Source organism: Sander vitreus, chromosome 6, assembly GCF_031162955.1.
Source record: "Sander vitreus isolate 19-12246 chromosome 6, sanVit1, whole genome shotgun sequence".
NCBI lineage: Eukaryota > Metazoa > Chordata > Actinopteri > Perciformes > Percidae > Sander > Sander vitreus.
In genome coordinates, this window is record NC_135860.1 from 12,990,273 (window position 1) to 13,013,411 (window position 23,139).

Below are 23,139 nucleotides of genomic sequence, written 5' to 3' on the forward strand. Positions count from 1 at the left end.
AAGGGAGTTGTTCCTAGATAAATATCTGGTAATGGGTTATAATGATGCTTAATGACAGACAAGAGCTTCCTACTGAGTACAAGGGAAGAGAGGAACAAACAAACATTGGCAACAATCTTGACAATTGTGTCCACCATCTTGTGAGGCCTCAGGTTGTGACGTATATGATAAAGGTAACAGCACTTGGGGCCCCTGCTCACATTTTTACACCCATTGTCCAGAGAGAAAGTCAGCAGCACCTTCAGGCTTTCACTAACATCACTCACATACCTGGACAAAAACAAAATCACATCTATGAATTTAAAGGACTTTTCCGCTAACATCTGAGCTTCAGATTTAACGCTGAGGTAAGCAATGCTGTACTTATTATATAAAAAGTAAAGTTATCACTATTAACATAGTTTCTTGATTTTGAAATTACTTATCAATCTATCCAAATTTCTGGTGTAAACAAATGTCTTTCATATTCTATTCTATGAAACTGATTAAAAAGTAAAGATTTGCATCTGGGGCATTAGGGATGTCCAATTTTGAGTACGTTTTTCCTCGCCACCACCGCCAAATCCTTAGACGGCACCTGTATTTGTATCTAAACTTTAATTCAGTTGCTTTATATCTTAAAACCAGCATTTAACTGACCAGTGTTAAAATATCATTATTCTATATTTTCTAAACCCAGCTAATGGTTCAGTCATTACATACTAATGCTGTGCAGCCAAACGTTGTTTACACCCACAGAACTTTATTTAAAATTGTTGTGGAGATCCCAAATTTCCCAAAGATACCAATCTATTAGGCGTATTTTTCGGGAAACGTGTAAATGATGCTTTGGTGAATTAAAAAACATGGTTTGAATATTTCACTCGGTTTAAACATCATATACTGTAGCTTCAATGAAAAGTTGGAACTAGCGATAAGACGATTTGTTTCCTATCTTACAGCTACATAAAAAGAAATAAAAAGGGGAAACTTGATGTTAAGGGTTTTAAATCAGGACTATGTGTCATATTGTAGGAGTAAGACAGAAGAAGAAGCTGGCCATCTGACAAAGGAATTAAAACCAACCATAACAACCAAGATGGAAACACTTGATCCTTCAACTCTATCAGATGTCACTTCTACTGTCGCCTACGACCCTAAATCTGAGACAGTGACCTTACCAGGAGGGGTTGTCTCAGTTGCGGGTGTCACTGTGGTGACCGGGGGTGTTGAGCTGTCTTGTGGATCCTGTATGCTGGCTTTTGGTTTTTGGGGAACTCTCATCGGCTTCAGTTGTGTAGCAGTGGGGCTGTGGGACCAACTGAACCACTCTGAAGGAGGAACCTCTCACTTACTGGGACTGGGATTTGTAATTCTGGCCCTCTGTTTCGTGGTGGTGGGAAGTGTGGTGGCATTTCACCTTCTGACAAAGAAGAAGAGAGAGATGACAAGAGGGTACAGAGAGGATGGAAAAGAAATTCTTCTAGAGAGTGGGAGGGTAATTAAAAAAGTCACAATATAAAGAAGAATTATTTACAGGATATAGCCTAAGAGAAATTGGTGAAAAATGTCGTACTAGGCAGAAAAAAAAAACTAAGTTCCCTCCTGCTCTTCCCTTTATATTTTAATCAAAATTATGTAGAAATGCAACTCCTGTTTTCCAGTGAAACACAACATATTCCCTCATATCAACAGCTGTCTTAACTAGTTACTTTGATGATCAAGATTGTACAAAACATATGAGCAGCCTATACATTTTGTTGTGTATGATTTGTTGCATTGTTATAGATGAAAGTACCCAGCAGTAGCCTATATGAAGTAGTTAAAATATAATACTGCCTGATGCATACTTTATTTATTTAACTTTATTTTCTACATAAGTAAGAATACAGGACATTTACTTGTAGTGTTTTTATAATTAGGTATTGCTACTTTTATTCAAGTAACACTTGCACTAGTAGTACCACTGCCTACCACGTTTTTTCACTCATTCCTGTATTTTCTTTCGTTCTCACAACTGGTAATTTAAATGTAGCATGTAGCAGTGTGTACTGTAATAAATTGACATCATGTAAAATGTGTTTGTGTTCGTGGGACAGAGACAGAGTGACACCTTTACTAAGTGTGTAAGTGCATATGAAGTGAGCCAAACACCTTTCCAATAAAGGTAGATTGGCAGGAGTTTCCTCTATTGGCAGGAGTTTGTCTTTGAAGTTTTCACTGGGAGTAATTGTGAAATAGTGAAAACAATATTGGATTAAACACAAAAAATACAATGACAGTGGTAGCAAATCAGAGAAGATTTACAAAAAAGGCATCAACAGCAAACATTTTGACTTGTCATAGTAGGAAAAGCACAAGTGTTACTAATAACATTAATGATGTCTCAGTTCTATTCAAGTGTGATAGTGAAATGTTGAATAGAATTTAGCCATCATTAAGAGAGTAAAACACATATTAGTTAGCCCAACAATAAATTGTCAAGGTGGATGTGAAAGATGTAATAATAATAATAAATTGAATTTATATAGCGCTTTTCACGAACTCAAAGTCGCTTTACAGGGTATAGAAATAGAGACAAACAAACAAAACAAAAAAATGTAGTATAAGCCTAGGCTAATACGTTTAATGTGTAATAAATACTGTGTAGGACAGGATCATATCTTAAAGAGACAGTTCCCCCCAAAATGAAAAATACACATTTTCCATCTTATCTGTTAGTGCTATCAGTTTAGATTGTTTTGGTGCGAGTTGCGAGTTGCATTTCTGAGGCAAGGGGGGACCAAGTGTTTTTGCATTTTCGAGCTTCATGTAAGAATTATTTTCCTTCTACCATAGTTCTTACACGAACTGCATGTGGATAATCTTGAGTAACCGGGTCATGATAAAATAGAAATTGCTGTTGAGTTTTTTTTTTTTGTGGCCCTTTGAGCACCACAAGCCCATATTGTTCCATTATTTTGGAGAGAAGGCAGACATTTCTACGGCCGATATCTTCAACACTGGGCAACTTACACCAAAACATACAACTGATAAATAACACAGGTAAGAGGAAATAGCCTATAGGCAATATTATCTGTCAATTTAAAGGGCTAATAAGTGCAGGTCAACAAAACAGAAACCAACTAAACAGAAATCTAAAGGGAGCAGAAAGAAGAATGGGGAGAAGAGAGATAGGGGGGAGGGGTGTGTTCGTACCTCCATCTGCTGGAATTAAAATGAACTGTAGCCTACTTCATCCAATAACATTCCTCATCGAGATTTATAGTAGCTAAAGGCCTACATGTTGTACTGTCCCTCACTGTGCGAAATAGTATCATTGCTCAACCTTTTCCCAAGGTGATTCAAACGTAATACCTTTACAGCACATTTTCTAATAGCTAAAGAAAAAGTTCTCTGCAGGGATGCGAATGCCTCTTTAACACATTTGGTAGTCGTCTTACTTTTTAACTTGACACCTGAATAACTTCACCTACAAGCAGCGTTCACAATGCAAACATCGTAAACTTTCTGATACTTTTCTAATCACTTTGAATGACATGGGAAAAGAGACTAGCTAGCTCTCAGGTATGTGAAGTATTTCTACAGGTATATCCAACTTGGACGTGCATTACTCAGGTCACCTGACAGCCCGCTGTAGCTCCTTTGGTCACGTGTCATCTTCGAGTTTCAGGAAACTTTTTTTCTCCTTTTGAAAACAAAACTGCCCACATCCCACCTCTTCTTCCCGTCTATTGGTTACAGTCGACAATTTCAGCGCTCTGATTGGCCGAACTGAGGATATGTCTGCGCACGTCAGAATCAAACAACACCCCCTCCTTTAAACTCGTTTATGTGTAATATCGTACCCGAAGAGAAAACGGCTGGAATTTCAGTTTGGGGGAATTGAAATAAAAGTCACGAAGGTGTCAGCCATAAAGGTGAGTTTGTAAAACGGCAGCCGAACAGCGCGACGACTCGGCTTGTTTTTCAAGTAAGCCTACAACATTGCTGCCAAAGATCTCCCAAGGTGTCCACTGTCAGTCATGTTACTTATTTATAGGCTACAGTAAGCCAATTCATGTGTGTCATTTTAAAAGGTGTGTATATTTCTTAGCTACCCATGAAGGCTATACGTAGCTTAATTGTCGACGCATATAACATGTCGGTGTTAAAGTGTATTTACATGTAACCGTTTGAACTTCTGTGTGCTATTTACACACACACACACACACACACACACAGGCTGTCGTTTGGTTTGTTTCTCCTGTGCTGCACTTTATACTTATTAGCGATGCATAGATATTGAACAAAAACTCCATTTGTTCTTTTTTCTGTATATTATATGTCAACGGGTCTTTAAAGCGCATTAGCGAGACTCTAAGCCAAAATAAAATGTAGGCTACTTTAAGAACCATAAATGAGCTTCATATACATAGGCTACAACCTTTCATTAGACGCCTTGCCATATACTGTTGATTAAGGCTGCAACTAAAGATTATTTTCATTTTCAGTTTATTTTATCGATTCATCATGTTGTCTACAAGATGTTAGGAAATAAAATCCCACCACAATTTTCTAATTTTTGAATTTTTGGCTTTAGTGTGTGTAATCTAAACATTTGTCTCTAAACCTGAACACAAACCAGTCACTGATCTTAAATGAATGTCTGTTAAACCACCACTTCCAACCAATTTGACTTTCATCCTTGCTGTGCAGATGCTTTGTTTTTTGTTTGCTGTTAAACTACGTTAGTCACAGATTATAATAGCAGAAAACCACATGGCAATTCCAACCATTTAAAAGCTTATGCTAGTTAGTTGGAACAGATACAAAAAATGCATGTCTAAGCTTGCATATTGCACACAACAGTTGGCTGTCCTTTTTAGCTGAAGTGTAGAAGAGATTGATTATCATACATATCGTATATTTTCTTCTTTTCTTTCCCAGGATGGACTCTAAAACATCAGATTAACTTCACAGCACAGAAACGACTAGTTGAATGCAGTCTAAGATGATGCTGCCCTTGTCAAGGACAAATGGAACATAACCTTGTGGATGATGGGTGGTGCTGGTGTTAGCAGAAATGTTAGAAAGCCAGATAAACTAGTTGTAGTAGTTGGTGAGGTAGTATAGTCAGGAGAGCAACAGAATTGGCTTATAGAGTTGTAAAATCATTTGCCTTCGGTGTTGAGGTAGGGAAACCGTTTTGACAGTTAATACAGCAGATAAAAAATAATTGGCTGATGGAGTACAGTGAGAGAGTGCTGTGTGGGACAGGGGAGGTGGAGCTGGACCCCAACATTGTGAGTGAAGAGGCAGGAAAACTTTATTCAGAGCTACAGGTAAAGCAGATCCTCAAGTTATTTTTCTATCTTCATTGTTTTCAGGAAAAAATATGCCTAATATGTTTTTTCTGAATGGTTTCTCACTCTGCTGCTTTCCCCCCTCGCAGACAGTTATTGAGACCCATGGTGAAGGTGTGGTGGAGTCGCTGGTACCCATATTTGTGTGGGTACTGGAGGGGCTGGCCGGCAGCAAAACCCAGCTGAGAGACAGGGAGGAGGAGGCGGAGAGGGAGAAAGCTGAGCGAGAAGAGCTGCTGGAGAGATACCAAGCAGAGAGAGCACTCAGGAAAGAAAGTCAAGAGGTGGGTATTGATGGAGATTTGAAAGTGTTAATGTAGTGTGGCATACCATGATTTAGGTTATGTGTTTTTAACAGCTGTGAAAGTAGGCGGTTGTCTGTGCTCAAAGCTGTTAAAGCACTTTGTTTTCTTTAGAGGTATTTGGAGCTGGATGACCAAATTGAACAAGAGAGGAGAGCCATGAGGGGGAGGGAAAAGGAGAGAGAGCGGCGAGAGAGAGAGCTAGAGAAGAAAGCAAGAGAGCAAGCTGATCAGTGTGAGTATTTGAATATTAACTGTGACAAATGGCATACTAGCCATGTATTGTATTTATTCTCAGTCGGTCTTGTGCAAGTCATGATGAAATACATTTTTTAAATCTTCCAGAAGAAGAGCTACAGTCTATACCTTTTTTAGGGATACTGGATCAGTAGCTAGTAATTCTAAAGCTACATGGTATGTTTTCTTGCAGTGGTGGCCTTGGAGGAGCAGAAAGCAAATCTGAGTAGAGAACTGAGCACATTGAGGCATACTCACAACAAGGTCAGATACTGCTGTTTAGTTTCTGGTATCACCACACAGTGACTTCTTAAACACACTGTTACAATATTTAGCTGTTTTTTTTGTCATTACTTTATTTCTTACATATCACTGATGTTCTCTCCTTTAGCTGGCTCACACATATCGGGAACTTTTGGAAAAGGGAAAGGATTCTGAAAGAGATTCTCCTTTAAGGTTGTTCTTATTCAACAGTTGCAACATAGCAGTATCTCTGTTTACCTTTTACAAGAATACTAACTGCGGTGTTTACTATATGTAACTGAAAAATGGCAGTTTGAGACCAATTTTGCAAATGTAAATTAAGTTTAGCTTTTCAGTCACACTTAAGGCACACTCGCAAATTTCCCATGTTTTATTGTTTATAAATAAGACTTTTATGGAAAGGGTTAGCTCATTAGCAACAAAGCTATAATTTAATCTTTGAGCTTTTGTCTGAAAAAGTGGTATTTAGTGGTAATTTACAAAATAAAATGGTAGTTGTTGGTAGGTGTTGATCACAAGTCACTTTAATTCAGTAATGGTAAGAGTGCTGCAAGAAAGTGGTGCAAAATGTCAGAAAGAAGCACACATTGATACTGTTTATTCAGGTGACTTTTCTTTGCTATGTAACACTGCATGTTGCATTTAGGAATCATGTGCGTCCCAAGAATGCTGAATTTCCATCCAACCAAGTCTTGTCAGAATCCAGTGTGAATGAAAAGGTAAACATATTCTCACTTTACACATATAACTATATTTGGAACAATTTAATACAAGTTTTTTGGCAGAGAAGGAGCTGTTGTTTCACCTCCCTTTTTTTTTTTTTTTTTGTGTGCAGATGATTCAAAGACCACATTCACATTCTGGTCCCCCGTGTTTGGAGGATCTAGTAGCCAAGGAAGAAAAGGCGATTGACATTGCATTAAAGCCCACCGCAGATCAGTTTATCAATGACATCATAAGCTCCACTCCTGAGCTGAGGCAATTTCATGGCAGTGTAAATGCAAGGTAATAATCTGAAACAGTTAACTATTTTTTGTCAGTTGGAGATTTTGATGAAAAGTATGTGTAATCATTAACTAAAACCCAAGTTCACTATAGCTCATGTTCACATAGAGCACATAAAAGAGTTGAATACTTTATTACATGTCTTGCTCTTTAATTTGCATCTTCTTCAGCACTCCAGTTAGACTGAACACCAAAGAGCCACAGAGAGATGAGACGGAGACCAGCGTGGAGGACGAGATGAGGGAAGTAGAGGAGAAGGAGGGAGAGAAGATGCGCAAAGTAGAAGAGGTGCAGGGGGGAGAGAGGCAGGAAAAAGATGAGGAAGAGGTGGAGGAAGATGATAGTGTGGAGTGGGAGCTGCGCAACACAGACTCTGTGTTCTCTGAGCTGTCAGAGCTGAGTCAGGATTATGTGGAGAGTGTAGACCGAGGAGCCAGTGTCAGAGGTAAATTCACACATTTATAGACCTTTTTCACTAAAATGGTTGATGTACTTTCTCATTATCTTTACAAAATGTTAACTGCCCAGGAATTAGCCAGTTATGATTTTTCAAAAACAAACTCCATAACAATGCCTGTGTGTCGTGTCCTATGTGCAGTATTTGGGCACAGAGTAAAAAACTATTTATACCCTACTAACATGAAGTGCAAGTACATCAGTGAAAAATGTCTCTTGCCATAGATTTCATAAAGCGTTACTTCCTTTTTTACCACTTTGCACCATTCCACGTAGTACTTTCTTCTTGAAAGTAAATGTAAATAGTAAAACCAGTCAGACCTATATTTCTCTCAATGTTCATTGTGTGTTCAAACATTTTTACAAAATACTTTCTTTCTGTGTAGGCAGTGCAGACCAGTTTGAGGAGATTCTTTCTCAGTATGAGGAACTGAAAGCCACCCAGTGAGTCCTATATTTAATTTTTCTGACCTTGTTGTGGCTAGTCCAGTTTGCATGGGATTTTCCAAACACTTGGGGTTCTTTCTTCAGTACAAACAAATCAATAAGAGTAGAAAATGTTAAAGTCACTAATTTGTTGGAACTGTTTACTCTCTTTAACCCTAACCCATAATAATGAAATTATTCATCCTTTCCTCCGTTTTCTTTTTTCCAGTGAGTTAGTAGAAGCTGGCCGTAAGGCTTTGATATCTCGGGTAGAAGAGCTCACTGATGACCGTTCAGCTCTTAAACTGGAGTTGGCCTCTCTTCAGGAAACACTCTCACGATTGGAGGGGCGGATGAAGGAGAAGGAGGAGGAAACTAAGAGGTGTAGAAGATTGTTCTAGATATTTTCCCATTTCAATGTTGTTTGTTAATTCTTTGCCTTTTTGGGAAAGACATATTGCTTTTATTTTTGTTATTATAATTCTAATATATCAAATACATGTACTGCTGTTACAATAACTTTGTCCTTTATATCAACTATTATTCATAGAATTCGGAAAGAACTGGACGCGTGCCAGTCTGAGGATCCTGATGTAAGGAGGCATTGTTATTTTCACATTTTTATCTACTGTATCACTCAGCAACAGTAGCACTGCATTGGCAAATCTTTTTTCAAATTCAGTAACTGCACAGTGTTAATTAAATAATAATCATAAATCTTTCCATTCAGGCCTCTCTACCGGCATCCATGCGCCACTTCTCTCGTTCTGAAATGGCTCGTGTGGTCATGGAGAAGAACCAATACAAGCAGCGTCTGTTTGAGCTGCAGGAGGCTGTAAGACATAGTCAGACACTCAGGTAACTATGCTACTAAATCAACATAGTTGTGGTGATGTGTTTTTTTTTTTAAGATTTAAAGGTTATGTCTGTTCCAATAGAGAATTTAGAATTTGGTTAAAACAAAAACAATTGTGTTCATGCTTTTTGTCTCTAACCTCATTAAGTGTCTTTTTTTTTTTAATTTATTTTTTATTTTTTTTATAGAGCATCAAAGGATGAGAGGTTAACTGAGGACAAAAGATTAAGTGTTTGGAGAAAGTAAGTGTCTGTCTTATCATTTGACATTATACTGCATACTCATCCTCTTGTCAGTTAAAAGTGCAGTGAAGTTAATGTCCTCAGTCATAACTTACAAAAAGTTGGCTGGTGCAGCTTCGGAGGGTATTCTTGTGCCCATGCCTGTGCTACTGTGTGCCAGAGGACAAAGCAGACAGTAAAGCTGCCTCATAATACTGAAATATTGTTATTACGGATAACCTTAAAGCTAACCAATAATGTATCAAACAACATGCCATATAAAAAACTATTGGGAAATACCAAGATGTGATGTTTGCCAGGTTGCCTTGACCTTTCTGTTAATACAGCAATCTCTAGTCAATAAACACATTAAAATATAAATTATAAAAGCAGTGGGAATGTAGCTCTGTAGCACTCGGTTTCTAAAGGCGTCACCAAAATAAGGATAAGGAAATAAGAATCCATTTGGTTAGAAGTATGTGAATATGCAGTTGGAGTTTAAGAGTTATATGACTGCAAAAAGACTGCTTCTTAAGATTGCTGTAAAGCACCCTGTGTGATGAAGGACATTGTGAGTGTTTGAATAGGTAAAAGATGTCAGCTAAGCAATACACGCCTGAGAGGGAAGAATCTTTGCTGTTTTTAGATTCATACTGTATCTGTCTGTGAAACCACTTGGCATTACATGGACACAACACAGAGCTAAATAAACAAGTGTGCTATATAATTGCACGTTTGGTAATATGCTGTACTCAGACATTTTATGGTCTTTATAAAAATGTTGACAGTTTTTTTTTATTTTATTTTTTATTAAAGGTTCAACCGTTTGTTTGGTTTGTCCAAGGGACCCTTACTCCCACCTTCTGCTTCTGCATTTGCCCTGCCAACTTCTCCATCACTCACTCGCTCTCCTCTGGGGTCTCCACAACTACCGGCTGCCAGTCAAACTAATGCTGAGTAAGCTAGTGTTTTTGGCCATGTCACTTTAGCATATGCTCTTCTGTTGACATCATTATTTGCAAACACAGTTGAATTATTATAAAAGGCTCACCCAAGCTGATTAACAGCATTCTCTCTAGATTTGCTTCTCCTGCTGCTCTCTCTCCTCGTGTCAGGAGGAGAGAACTCTACAGAGAAATTCGCTCCCACATTTGGGGATCACTTGGAAAACGACAGATACACGGCTGGAGCACACCACTGGCAATCACACAGGTAGTAGCAATGTACACATAGGAGAAATGCTGAGAGGGAATGTACATAGAAGAGTACATGATTACAAATTGGGCCTAAAGCTCCCCTTGCTTTAAAGAGTCTGAATTGTACATTTTGGTTACCACACATACAACATTTATTTGAACTAAACCAATGAAAAACAGTCTTGCCCTCATACCACAGAGAGTTTCATTTCAGTTACATTTCCACAATCCTAACAACATCTTGGTGATTAACTGTCATCATTGTAGGAATCTCATGAACCTGTCCCAGAGCCTAAGGATGTGCCTGTTCTAATGCAGCTTAGACTGCTGGATCAAAGAGACTCCACAGCTAAGGTAGATCTTTTCACCTCGAAACTCTTAAATGCAAGAACCTGGCAGCTTTTACATCATACCTCCAGAGCATTTAAACGTTGGCCCTAACTTATTTTTCTCTTCAGCTGAACTGTGCTGTTGCAGTCACCCCTGAGATCTCAGGAGAGGCCACAGTAAGTCTGTCATTATCCTGGTTAAATAACAACTGCAGTCATACTCTAATCACCATGTACAGTGCCATCCAAGTATAACACTCCCCCATGGACATGTTGTTTCATGCCACACATCTTTCCAAACTCCATATCCGTCCTTCTCTGCCAGTGTTCTGTGTGGGTAGTTTCTGGCCCTGCCTCCTGCAGTGATATTACAGTGATTGATCCAGCACGGTCAAACACAGTATTGGATCAGTTCAGCCTCCCTCCCACAGCTCCTGCTCTCTGCATCTGTGCTGTGCCACCCATAGGTCAGTGCCAGTACAATGGGCTGCAGCAGCTCCATACAGACAACTTATTTAATGTATTCTGTACTTGTATTATCCCTTCATACCATACTGATAACTGGAAACACTTGGAAATCAACATTGCTGACTTACTTCCTTTCTGATCTTGTTATATCAGGTGACACTGCAGGGACTGTGTGGATTGGAACTCAGGAAGGAAGGTAGTGTGTGCTGAATAAACGGCTCACATAAATAAAACTCTCTGAGTAAAATGCATGTTGGCAAAGCACTTTGACTTTTTCTCTCTGTCTTTTGTCTGTCTCACAGTATACTGGTACACTCAGCCTCTGCTGGCAGGAGGCGCTGTCTGCAGTCTGTTTCTCTCTCAGAAGGTGTTTATTCGCTAACGTGAGTTCTCTCTGCTCTGTGTTTGAAACCTCTTTGTATTCATATTTAAGTTTTAGCATTTAAAGGTCCCGTATTGTAAAAAGTGAGATATCCATATCTTTTTTGATTATTAAGCAGGTTGAGGTGCTATACTGTAAAAGTATCAAAATACTTAATCCACTGAGAAATGCACACAGCTTGTATTAAAAAAACAGTGCCTTTAAAGTATAACTCTCGCCAAAATGCAACCTAGGGTCTTTTTGTGAATGTACCCAAGTCAAACTTTCAAAAGCATATTTAGGACGGAATCGCCACTTTTAAGATTTACCGTATTTTCGTTTTTCGGTCAAATGGCCTTTTGAATTTTGAGTGCTAGGGGCACTTTAATGCTAGCCTCAAAATAGCTATTTTTAAAACACTAAGAAGGCTCAACACAACATGAAACTTTGCTCGAAGTATCACCAGGGGCTCTACACGTGAACTCCAGCATTGAGAACATTGTTTGTGTACCCAGAGTTTACTAAAAAAAAAGTTTTGAGCAACTCACGTTAGCAGTTGTTGTTTACGCTATCCGCCATTTTCCCAGTCAAAAATAGGGGATCTCCGAATGCGAATGAACGCGGACTTCATAAGAGAAATGTCATTCTTATATGAGGCTCCTTTTTCAACTACAAGGTCAATATTGTGTTTCACTAACGACAAAACAACAAATTATCCGTGCATTTATATGGAACTAAGCTTTTGGAGCTTTCCATCTTTACTCTCCTCCCTCGGCTATTTTTGACTGGCTCGATAGACAGCGACCAGAAGAACAACAGCTACAGCGAGTTGCTCAAAACCTTTCTTTTTAGTAAACTCTGTGTACACAAACAATGCTTTCGTTAAGGTGTAGAGCCCCTGGTCATACTTCGAGCAAAGTTTCATGTTGTGTCGAGCCTTCTTAGTGTTTTAAAAATAGCTATTTTGAGGCTAGCATAAAAGTGCCCCTAGCACTCCCATTCAAAAGGCCATTTGACCGAAAAACGAAAATACGGTAAATCTTAATCTCGATTCTATCCTAAATATGCTTTTAAACGAAAGTTTGACTCGGGTACTTTCACAAAAAGACCCTAGGTTGCATTTTGGCGAGAGTTACGCTTTAAACGCACAGTTAGGACTTCCGTAAGGTTGTAATGTCACAACTATTCTAAATATAGGTAGAAAGTGCTGCTACTGTGCCGTTACAGTCTTCCCCAGCTGCAATGACTCTGAGAGCACAGATGCGAAAGACCCAGAAACACTGACCAATCAGAGCAGACAGGGCTTTTTCATGAAAATTTCACTTTATGAGGTTTTTTAACATTAATATGAGTTCCCCTAGCCTGCCTATGGTCCCCCAGTGGCTAGAAATGGCAATGGGTGTAAACCAAGCCCTGGGTATCCTGCTCTGCCTTTGAGAAAATGAAAGCTCAGATGGGCCAATCTGGAATCTTCCCTATATGCTGTCATAAGGGGAAAGGTTACCTCCCCTTTCTCTGCTTTGCCCATGACTTTGCCCGTTCAGAGAATTTGGCCCGCCAATGACAAAATCAGCTATGACCGCAAGCTGGTCAAGGCCACACCCCCAACCTCCACCTTGCCCCCCCCCCCCTCCTCAGTGTAATTCTGCACCAAGGCTGAATTTCGGGAAAGAGACTTCAGATACAGTATTAGGGGACCACTAAGGTCTATATAAAAGCATCCGAAAAGCAGCATGTCATAGGACCTTTTAAAGAGAGGTGCTAAGACGGAGTGTTTCAGGAAGAGGGTAATTACAGCCTACAGGTATATTCACACAGACACTATGAGAAAAATAATGCGTTTTTTTTGAACATTTATGTTCTAGAAACCCAAACTACAATTATGAACCTAAAAATGAGCATGATATGGGGCCTGTAATTATTGTATGTTGTAATGTAATGAAAATAAGCTTCTTTCTGTCAATTTGACAGGTATTCCCAGGGTCAAGTCATGTCTGGTTTAGCTGATGGGACTTTAGCATTTTTCTCACACAGTTCAGGTAATGTCTTTCTGTTTATATTAAATGTCATTTTATAGTAAAATCAGACTGTCTCAGTTAATCTAGCTCTATTTCTTCATTAAGCATTCTTCACATAACTTGATGCTTAACGTAAATAATGAAGCAATAAGTGCTGTGATTGACAGGTAGCTGGAATCTACAGTCACACTTGGTGATGCCTATCGGATCAAACCCTTTGCAGCCAATTCGCTGCTGCCTTGCAAAAGGTGGCCGCTTGTGGGTGGGATATTGGAACAAAGTCCATGTGGTTGACATTGACAACAAGAAGGTTGAGGTAAGAAACAGTGGAGATACTGACATTGTTCGTCTCATGTTCACACTGTCTTTGAACTCACCATCATTATTCCTCATCTGACCTTACAGCAAACATTCTCGGTCTCTGACCGCAGTGAGCAGCAGGTTCGTTTCCTGTGTGCTGGTGGAAGTGGTGTTTGGACATCCTGCCGCCTTGACCCAATCCTCAGACTGTTTGACTGGTCCACAGGCCGGCCGCTACAGGAAGTTGATTTTACTGCTTTGGTCAATAAAACATTAGGTATTTTTTCCATTTATTACAAATACATTTTTATTGTACAAAATATTACATTTACAGCTGGACATGTACTGTGTGCCTATCTATTAGCTCTGGGATCTACAGTGTGTTACAGCATAGTGTAGTCATTTCCTATAATGTAACAGTACTGCTCACATCAATGTTAGTCATTAGCTGGATACTTTGAAATCTTCTTGTTACTACCTTTTTGTTTTTCTGTTGTCAATTTTATAATTAAGGAAAGAAATGTATATTTTATATTTCTTTTCATATGTTAAATATTTTAGCAGCCGTTGTGGCTTTAAGACTATGTGCAAATTCCTGGGGTGTGTGGCAGCAATTCATCAAACTGGCAGCAATTCATCAAACTGGCAAAAGGTCTACCTGCTAGAGATTTTAGAAAGAGCAGTTATTGTTAGAGCCAGGGACTACAAATGCTGGATTTATTATGTGTTTGTTTTGTATCAGGCAACTTTGGGTTTAAACTCTTTCCTGCAGCTGAGCTAACATGCTTCTGTCTCCCTCTTTAGGCCAAGCCTTCCTGACACTCTCACCTCTCCAGATCTCGTCTCTTACAATCATCTCTGGCCGTCTGTGGGTGGGCACAGGAGGTGGTGCCATTTTCTCCATTCCATTATCCATAAGTGAGTTTCATTTAGACTGAGAATATAGGTACTTGAATCACATATTTTCAGAAATGTGTTCTATCTAGCATTAACTATATTAATGACTGTCTACAGCATCAGAGGCCGTTTCCATCCCATATTGCTCCATTTCATCAGCCCAGCTGTGTTACCATGGACATAGACAAGCTGTCAGGTTCATCATAGCTGCACCTGGTTAGAATCTGATTGTCTTTAATCAAACATGCTAAACATTTTCAACAACTTGTTTTTGACTCAGGGAGATCTTTGTCTTTGCATGCTGTATTTGCCTTGTAGTAACATCTTTATCCCACAGGTTGTTTGATCGTCTCTCCTGGCTGCACTGTCATTACCTCTCAGCTTATCCTCAGTGGAGGAGAGGGCTACATCAACTTCCGAATGGGTGAGTTGAAGGAAAATATCATTGTAGTGTCAATTTTTTTTAAAGATTTTTGGGGCTTTTCTGCCTTTAATTTTTGACAGGACAGCTAGGTTAGAAACGGGGGAGAGAGAGGGGAAAGACATGCAGGAAATTGTCACAGGGCGGATTCAAACCCTGGATCTCAGCGTCGAGACATAAACCTCTCAGTATATGTGCACCTGCTCTACCACTGAACCAACCCGGCCACTAGCGTCAAACTGTTTAAAACTGTCTCATGAATTAGATTAGCGTTTGTATGTTACATGTTTTTACTGTTTAGGCAGTGCTTAGTTTATGAAATGTCTAACTGAGCCGTCCATTATTTTTTCAGGAGACGATGCGAATGAGGGAACGGTTGAGTTGTCCCAAGCTACACCTCAGCGGTCTGAACGCAGTCAAATGATCATCTGGCAGAATTCCACCCCCTCTGTGCCCAGCCCTGCCCTCTGACATCAATCATCTCCTAGTTCTGCCCTTTTTGGAATGAGATAAAGCACACGTGTCCTGTACACCAGCAAAGCTAGAGACAACATTGGAAATGGTGCTTTCATGGAACTGAATGAACCAGCATCGCATTGTGGCAGCAATAAATGTATCCTCTAGAAATGTATATTTGATACATGCTGTTTCATCCTTTTTTACCTCATTTTTTTGTACATCTATCTTTTGACTGGAATATCCTGCTGGATTTTGATGCCTTACTGTGTGCCTTTGTCTGATTTCATATCATTTCTGTAAAACTGGTCAGTAATTCAGATGCCTGATTAGCTCATTTTTACCTTTGCACTAACAATACATTTAGTCTCCCTGACAAACAGCTTTCTGATACATTTTTCTACCAGACCATGCAGAGTTGTCATTCACATCTTACTTCCACCAAGGGGGCACCAGGTCTTTCTGTCTTACATCTTTTGATCATAACATTTAACTTAATGTGTCTGCTCATGAAGCTGCTGTGTCCATACTTTGTTGTTAACTGTGAACTGGAACAGGTTTTGATCTTCTCTCAGCGTAAAGACAATCACTTCTTATCTCCTGATGTATTGAGATTGGGAATCATTTATTTGTTATTGTTTTTTTGTGGTTTTCTTTTTTCAAGTTCAACCCTTCCACGTTGCATAAAGTGTAACTACAAACTGCACATTTTAAATGTGTCTATAAAAAGTATCCTATACAGTATTTATGTGCAGTTGCAAGTTTGCACTCATGTTGATGTAATATAATCTACTTATCCTTCTTGGAAAGAAAATTAAGACTTGAGCATTTGTTCTGACCTGACTCAACCTTGTGCAAACATGATTATTGTCATTAAAAAATTTCTTCAATGGTTGATGTGGTAACTTTCATTCTGAGTTGTATTGCTGTAAACTGGTGCAGCAACACAAACGGATCATCAGATGAATGAATAACTCCAGAGGAAATCGACAATACAGCAGAATCATCTTTTTTATATATATATATATATATATATATATATATATATATATATATATATATATATATATATATATATATATATATATATATATATAGTAGTGGCTATTACATTACAGCCCACAAAGTGTAGTCCATATACAACTTCTTAAGCAGAGAGAGTACAAATTCTCCCAGTTTTCCTTATGAAAAAGTACAAATGACACTGACTGTTTCTTTTTTTATGTAATGATAATAATACATTTTATTTATATAGCGCTTTACAAAGACACTTTACAGTAAAACAGCACATTTAGCATATTAAAAACAGATGAAGCATGGCTGGGTTGGCTCAGTGGTAGAGCAGGCGCACATATACATAATACAATAAAGGGAGATTGTACTGCTTTTTTTCATTGGACCAGATCCAGATTATGTAGCCTCTCTGGGATAATTTAGTCCAGATTCAACAAGTCTATGTATTGTGGATTGGGATCTGGACCTGGTCCAATGTGCTCTACATGTGAACAAAACAGTACAATCTCCCTTTATTGGATTTTCACAAATAGAATAAAGCTTTCACAAATCTGAAACTGTGTTTGTAAGACTCTTTAGCCTCTCTGGGATAATTTAGTCCAGATTTGACAAATCTAGGTATTGTGGTTTTGGATCTGGACCTGGTCTAATGTGGTCTACATATGCAAAAAATAGTAAAATCTCCCTTTATTGCATTTTCACAAATAGAATAAAGCTTTCACGAATCTGAAACTGCGTTTTTAACACTCTTTAGCCTCTCTGGGATAATTTAATCTAGATTTGACAAGTCTAGGTATTGGGATCTGGACCTGGTCCAATGTGGCCTACATATGCAAAAAACTGTGAAATCTCCCTTTATTGCAATAAAGCTTTCACAAATCTAAAAGTGTGTTTTAGACATAATTAATAATTTACCTTAATGACTAACACTCATTCAATACAGTAAGAGGTTCAAAAACGGAGGATCAGTCACTTAGCAATGTAAATTATGTTTCCCTGCTGAATCGGACAGTTTTAAAGTTCCCCTTAAATTTCCCCTTAACTGCCGAATCGGAAGCTGCGAATCGGATGCCAACTTCAGCTTCGTTTTGCTAGTGACATTCAAACGTGATTACAATGGAAATCGTACGTTTTCAATCTTTCTGGATCGCCACCAGTCAACACTGAAACCTGACACGTCCTCACCTGCTCTACCTGATAACGTCCTGGAGTGTGTCGTTGGTGCACATTTTGTCCTTTTTGTCACAGACTCAAGACTTATAATTATTTAAATAGGCCACATTAGCAAATTGCTTGAGTATGTAACTTTACAGCACACACACAAGTATTATTGTTTTGCCCACATATTTTTCAAATATTCATCTCTTTAAATACTGCCATAAGATATAATACACAAACAAAGACTCTGCATGACATATTTTTTTATTATAACCGTTTACTAAAGACGGTTATTAATTATATTACATCCGGAAATGACGCAAGAGAGTGTTGAAAAAAATGAAAGAGCGATAATTGTTATTGTTAGCTTGTTAGCTAGCAGACGAACTGGTGAATGGAGATATGACAGAGTAATAACGTCTTATTACATGTGCACGATTAAGTTATTACAAACGTAAAGTGGTATGTACCAATTTCTGCACAATATATTGGAAGCATGGAGATTCTAGTAATGTCTGAATGACGGAATCCAACATTAAGGTGTAGAGAAGGGATGGAATTGTAATTTTATATTCACTGCTAATTTCTTGCTAACGTTAAGCCAGGCTAACGTAGTGCGGAGCTAACTCTAATGCTAACACGCTTTCATAGTGAGAGCACATTACCTGGCCGCTACAAACTTATATTTGTGTAACTGTTAACACATCCAGTTTTACGGTTTCAGTTTATACGTGCATGACCAGAGACGTTTACAATAAAATTAGCTTTGGTTTGCTGGATGTCTGGGCTTGCATAAAATACGACACACCACATAATGAAATCTTGCCGGTGACCTGAACACCTTTTGTTAATAAATGTGATCATAAGCACTCTATTTATTTAACGTTGTCATTTGTTCGTGTCATTAGTGTGAAATGTCCCAGTGAGTTCTTTAGCGGTGTAAACTAATCAAGCATTCTTCGCGTTGTTTGGGTATGAGATGGAGGACGGGAACAGGAATGATGCTGCTTCCACATCCAAGAGCCACGCAGGCTCACTCCACCTGCAGAGTAAGGTTTTATAACCTGCAAATTAATATTATTGTCAACCTTTAGGTCAGTCACTTAATTAATACTGTGCATATTTCCTCCTGTTCAGCTCCAAAAAACGAGGACGCCTATGAAATTGCCATCCCCTATGAAGAGAGCAACTTTGAGCAGCAAGGATTTTTCAACCAGAGTGATCAGAATTTTGATGGTGAATGTCAGAATCAATAGTAGAAAATTCCCTTTTATTTGTACAACAATGACATTCTTCACACAAAGTTTCATGTTGTACAATATTGGTGAATTCCCAAACAAACACAATCAGCATCAGAATAGGAATTATTGCCAAGTAAGTAACATTTACATGGGATTTGCCTTGGTGATTGGTGCATACATGAATGTATTAAAAGCAAATAAAGCAAAGTACTGCAACAAACAAGAACATAAATATAGAATAGAAATATTACAACAACAAAAATGTGTAAAAGACATGATAACTTCACAAATATGTACAACCTGACAATCCTGTCTGTCCTCCTCAGAGTCGCCCCCATCTGCTGGCACGTCTCAAGTAAACAACTCATACATGGTGATCACCAACTTGCGGACCCAGCTACAGATCTCTCTGGAGAAAAACTCTTGGCTGCAGAAAAGAATTGAGGACTTGGAAGAGGAGAGGGACTTCCTCCGTTGCCAGCTGGACCGCTTCATCTTTTCCACAAAGAGCCAGGGACAGGAGCAGAGTCAGAGCCAGTACAGTAACGGTGAGGACAGGGGACAGGTGTGAGATGATAACCTTGTCCAGCAAGAATTTGAGTATAAGTTGATTAGAAACAGAGATTTTGCAAGGCAATCCTTAACTCTTGGTATTTGTCTCTCTGTAGGCTATGAATCCAGACGATTCAACTGGAGGGTAAGAAGAGAGGAAGATCGTCCCGTTGGTAAAAACAAAGATTTATGCACTTAACTGCGAAATAAAAAAAATGGTTAGATATAGTTATGCTTAAGTGTAGCATGCTCATGGTTTACTTTGTTACATTTATGTATTCCATCTTAGATTGCTGCTTCTCAATTATTACGGCTTTCTTCTCTTCATAGAACAGAAGACAGAGTCGCAGCATTTCCCCTCACGTCAGTTTATCCAACGAAGGCCTGGTCCTCCAACCATGGTGCCTTCCAAAAACCATGTATCCAGTCCACTAACCAATCAGCTTGCCTCTATAAATGCTTTGTTCAACTCCACACAATCCCAGGCCCTCCTGCAAGGCCATAGCCATAGTACTCCCAATACCACAGCCAGTGGCAGCAGCAGCAACAGTGCTACAAGGGCATCCATGAATGAAATGAGTGGACATAGCAACATAGGTCCAGGTAATACAAATGGTACAAAGCTTCCCTTTTACCTTAATTGATAATACTTATGAGGGGGAACAAATTGGAGGAAAAAAAACTTATGTTGTGGGGGTTTTTATGTTGTCGTCAGATTCACTTTCACTCTTGGGAGAATCTGATGAGTACTTGGAACAGGACGGCTACCTCGAGGAGGAGGAAATGATATCAGGGGAAGATGTAATGCAAGATACCATTAACAGCAACAGACATCAATTAAAGAGGAGGCGGGTCTTCCGAGCCCCTAGAGAGCGACAGAGAGGTAAGGGAAGGAGAAAAATCCTGCAACAAAACTCAACATTTCACAACATTTAATTTCCTACTTAACCATAGACTGTCATAAGACTGCATGTAGCTAACTCTCTTGTATATTCTTGTTCTTCAGTGAAAGATGCGGCTGGAGTGCTGTTTCGCTACAAGAAGATCCTGCTTACATACCAGCGTCTGAAAAACATGTCGAAAGCCTTCCAAATCCATGGTGTGGACCGCAACACGGTGGCTTCCACCACACCCATTGCTGAGCTGCTACTAGTGGCCCCAGAGAAGGTGGCAGAGGTGGGCGAGTTTGATCCATCCAAGGAGAAGCTACTGGACTATGCCCGGCGCTGCTACACTGCCCTGGATGAGGAGACACTTAGCAGGGTGCAGGCCCTGAAGAAAAATAACCTGCTCCTGCCCATCTCCTACAGGTTTAGACACTGAGGAGAGAAAGACAGTGGAGATGGTGGTTAAGTGTGAAGAGAAAAGGCAGTTATTTTCTGCTGCAGCAGGCCAGCTCACCTCCGAGAGATGCTGAGAGGCATGAGGAATTATTTTGCTATCTCAGCGTCCCGAATATGGCCATGTAAACTGCGGCTGAGATCCTTTACTTTTCAAACGACTACACTTTTCCAATTTCACTTTTATTATCAAAAGGGTGTCAGTTTCTTTGATAAATCCTCCTCACCATTGTTCCATATTGAGGATATGGGAGTGCCTGCTGTAGCCGGAAAGGGAAAAAACATGCTTCTCATTCCTAAAAGAGCAAAAATGGCAAGTATGTGTGATTTAGAATTTCTGTACAAGAATGTGTCTTTACTATTGGGACTAAAGAGGGGATTGCTTTTCTTCAGTACTTAGCTGGTGTAATCATCTTAGCTCATTCATGTTTCAGCCTCAACGTTTGCAGAGACACACAGACCTTTTCTTTCCTGAACTAAATTATGCTGCACTCCATAGATTTTGTAGAATTATACTGTATGTTTATATTTCTCTGTGTGTCTTTGTTGTATTATTTTTGGTATTGTCATTATACCCTCAACTATTTTCACTTGCCTTAATGCAATTTTTGTCATGTCCTGGTGTGAGACATGCAACAGTTTTGGGCCACTTTCACTCCTCGAACACACCTACTTTTCCTTTCTTTTGGTTTAAATGAGGGAGGAACTCTTAAAGAGTAGGACACATAACAAACTGACTATAGTAAAGACGAGTCCAACATTATGTTGTTGTTTTTTTACAATAACATACTTCTGGCAACAAGATCCACTTGTTTTTAGTTTAAAATCAAAGACAGACAACAACTGTTGGTCTTGGGCCCAGTTTTAACAGCAATACTGCTGCATTACTCTGTTGTTCCACTAAGGGTTGTACCAAGCCTTTTTTGTAAATGATCCGCACTAAAATGTTTCACTTCTTATGCTTCTGGTATTGAGGCTCTTGCTGTAATGCGTTTGTGACAATAATACCTTTTGTAAAAGAGTAAAGAGCATTTACTATACTAGCTATATGTAACTTTCTGTAACTTCTGGTTCTGTGCGAAAAACTGTGGGCATTAACTACACAACACAAACATGTTACAGTTTGAGTTACAGAATCAGCAAAAGCAACTAGCTTCCCAATGCTCCAGTTCAAGTGCATGTAAAAAGAGCTCCTTAAAGGTCTGTAGTTTATTAGGACTGGGAACCAAATTCAATACTTTTTAGGCACCGACCGAATTCCCTCCAAAGTATTGAGTATCGAAAAATGCCTCGTCATTGAATACCTAATTTCATTACCTTAGGAGTAAATCTCAGCAGAGTCAGTGAACCAATAAGCATGCAGCATGCTTCTACCAGGATCTAATAATGCTGGGATTGGCTGTCTAACATTACACGTTGTAAAGGCATGCAGGAAAAACCCTGTTACGCACAGAGGCAGAGAGATGAAAAGATTTGTGCCGTAATGTGTAAAATGTTGGTATCGGAAAAAGTATCGTTTTTTAACCGGTATCCAAGTCACAGTATTGGCATCGGTACCGGTATCGAAAACCTTTGAACGATACCCAGCCCTATAGTTTATAGAGATCTAGTCAAAATTCCTAATTTTCAAAGCAGCAAACATATTGATTATATTGTACAATAATGTGTGGTGTTTATACCAGTACAGTAAAATCGTGAGATCTCTTATATTAAAACAGATTAGGTAACAGTGGAATACAGTGGCTTTTGACTTAAATTTTCCTAAAAGTAAACAGATAGGTACTTCAATCTGTGGAAGTTATGCCATTTTCACTGTCTGATTGTTTGTATGACTAAAAAGCAAACTAAGAAGAATTTTCTAAAACCATTCCAGGATACAGTGTTTTAAAAAAACAGTAATCCGTTTTTCTCATTTGTATGTCTCATATTTATATATGTTGAGTATAATGTGTATCTCACTGAAAAGTTGCCTATCACTCACCAAATGTATAGTAAGACACAAAGGTCATTAAAGTATTTGATTTCTTACAAAAATGTAGATTTATTTATCTGAAAAATGCTTATGATTTGGGAGTAAATTGCTAACAATTTTTGTAGTATGTTTTACCCTGTCTGTGGGAAAGACAAGGTGTTCCTTCAGCCACTGACATATCCCACATATACAGTGTATGTATAATCCCATCCATTACATATACAGTACATAAATTGTGTGCACAAATTATTTCTTTATTCTCTTTTAAGCATCAGAAACTGGGCAACTATATGATGCAGTAAATGGTCTTTTAGCTAAAAGAAAA

At 38.9% G+C, this 23,139-nt stretch overlaps 3 protein-coding genes and 1 long non-coding RNA gene across 8 annotated transcripts; 3 read left to right on the top strand and 1 right to left on the bottom strand.

The window, feature by feature from the left end:
- The first annotated feature begins 181 nt into the window (after nt 1-181).
- On the top strand, nt 182-2,056 carry LOC144519535 (uncharacterized). Its single transcript, XM_078252750.1, has 2 exons — nt 182-347; nt 1,015-2,056. The coding sequence occupies exon 2, from the start codon at nt 1,079-1,081 to the stop codon at nt 1,499-1,501; it is 423 nt and encodes a 140-aa protein (XP_078108876.1). The 5' UTR covers nt 182-347; nt 1,015-1,078; the 3' UTR covers nt 1,502-2,056.
- LOC144519543 (uncharacterized) lies at nt 1,926-4,966 on the bottom strand. The gene is made up of 2 exons (XR_013502119.1): nt 4,878-4,966; nt 1,926-2,199 (listed from the first exon to the last, which is right to left on the bottom strand). It is a non-coding gene; the product is annotated as an uncharacterized LOC144519543 (long non-coding RNA).
- Nucleotides 4,967-5,204: 238 nt separating this feature from the next.
- LOC144519503 (C-Jun-amino-terminal kinase-interacting protein 4) lies at nt 5,205-16,432 on the top strand. 2 transcript variants are annotated; one of them, XM_078252670.1, is made up of 27 exons: nt 5,205-5,303; nt 5,414-5,608; nt 5,741-5,861; nt 6,057-6,127; nt 6,255-6,319; nt 6,774-6,846; nt 6,963-7,132; nt 7,303-7,577; nt 7,975-8,032; nt 8,244-8,396; nt 8,565-8,607; nt 8,745-8,872; nt 9,059-9,112; nt 9,908-10,048; nt 10,159-10,303; nt 10,555-10,641; nt 10,746-10,793; nt 10,942-11,083; nt 11,238-11,280; nt 11,387-11,467; nt 13,417-13,484; nt 13,631-13,779; nt 13,869-14,040; nt 14,568-14,681; nt 14,778-14,876; nt 14,998-15,084; nt 15,434-16,432. In XM_078252670.1, exons 1-27 carry the CDS (start codon nt 5,205-5,207, stop codon nt 15,550-15,552), a joined length of 3,000 nt encoding a protein of 999 aa, XP_078108796.1. In that variant the 3' UTR covers nt 15,553-16,432. The 2 variants fall into 2 exon arrangements, with proteins under 2 accessions (XP_078108796.1, XP_078108797.1); XM_078252671.1 differs by having other exon boundaries at nt 10,171-10,303.
- A 1,628-nt stretch (nt 16,433-18,060) lies between these two features.
- LOC144519519 (coiled-coil domain-containing protein 106-like) lies at nt 18,061-21,602 on the top strand. Of its 4 annotated transcripts, none has more exons than XM_078252717.1 (8): nt 18,061-18,171; nt 18,689-18,758; nt 18,847-18,945; nt 19,277-19,498; nt 19,619-19,675; nt 19,833-20,117; nt 20,218-20,385; nt 20,509-21,602. In XM_078252717.1, the coding sequence occupies exons 2-8, from the start codon at nt 18,689-18,691 to the stop codon at nt 20,823-20,825; spliced, it is 1,218 nt and encodes a 405-aa protein (XP_078108843.1). In that variant the 5' UTR covers nt 18,061-18,171; the 3' UTR covers nt 20,826-21,602. The 4 variants fall into 4 exon arrangements, with proteins under 4 accessions (XP_078108843.1, XP_078108845.1, XP_078108844.1 ...); XM_078252719.1 differs by having other exon boundaries at nt 19,833-20,105; XM_078252718.1 differs by having other exon boundaries at nt 18,072-18,170; nt 18,681-18,758.
- Nucleotides 21,603-23,139: the final 1,537 nt, after the last annotated feature.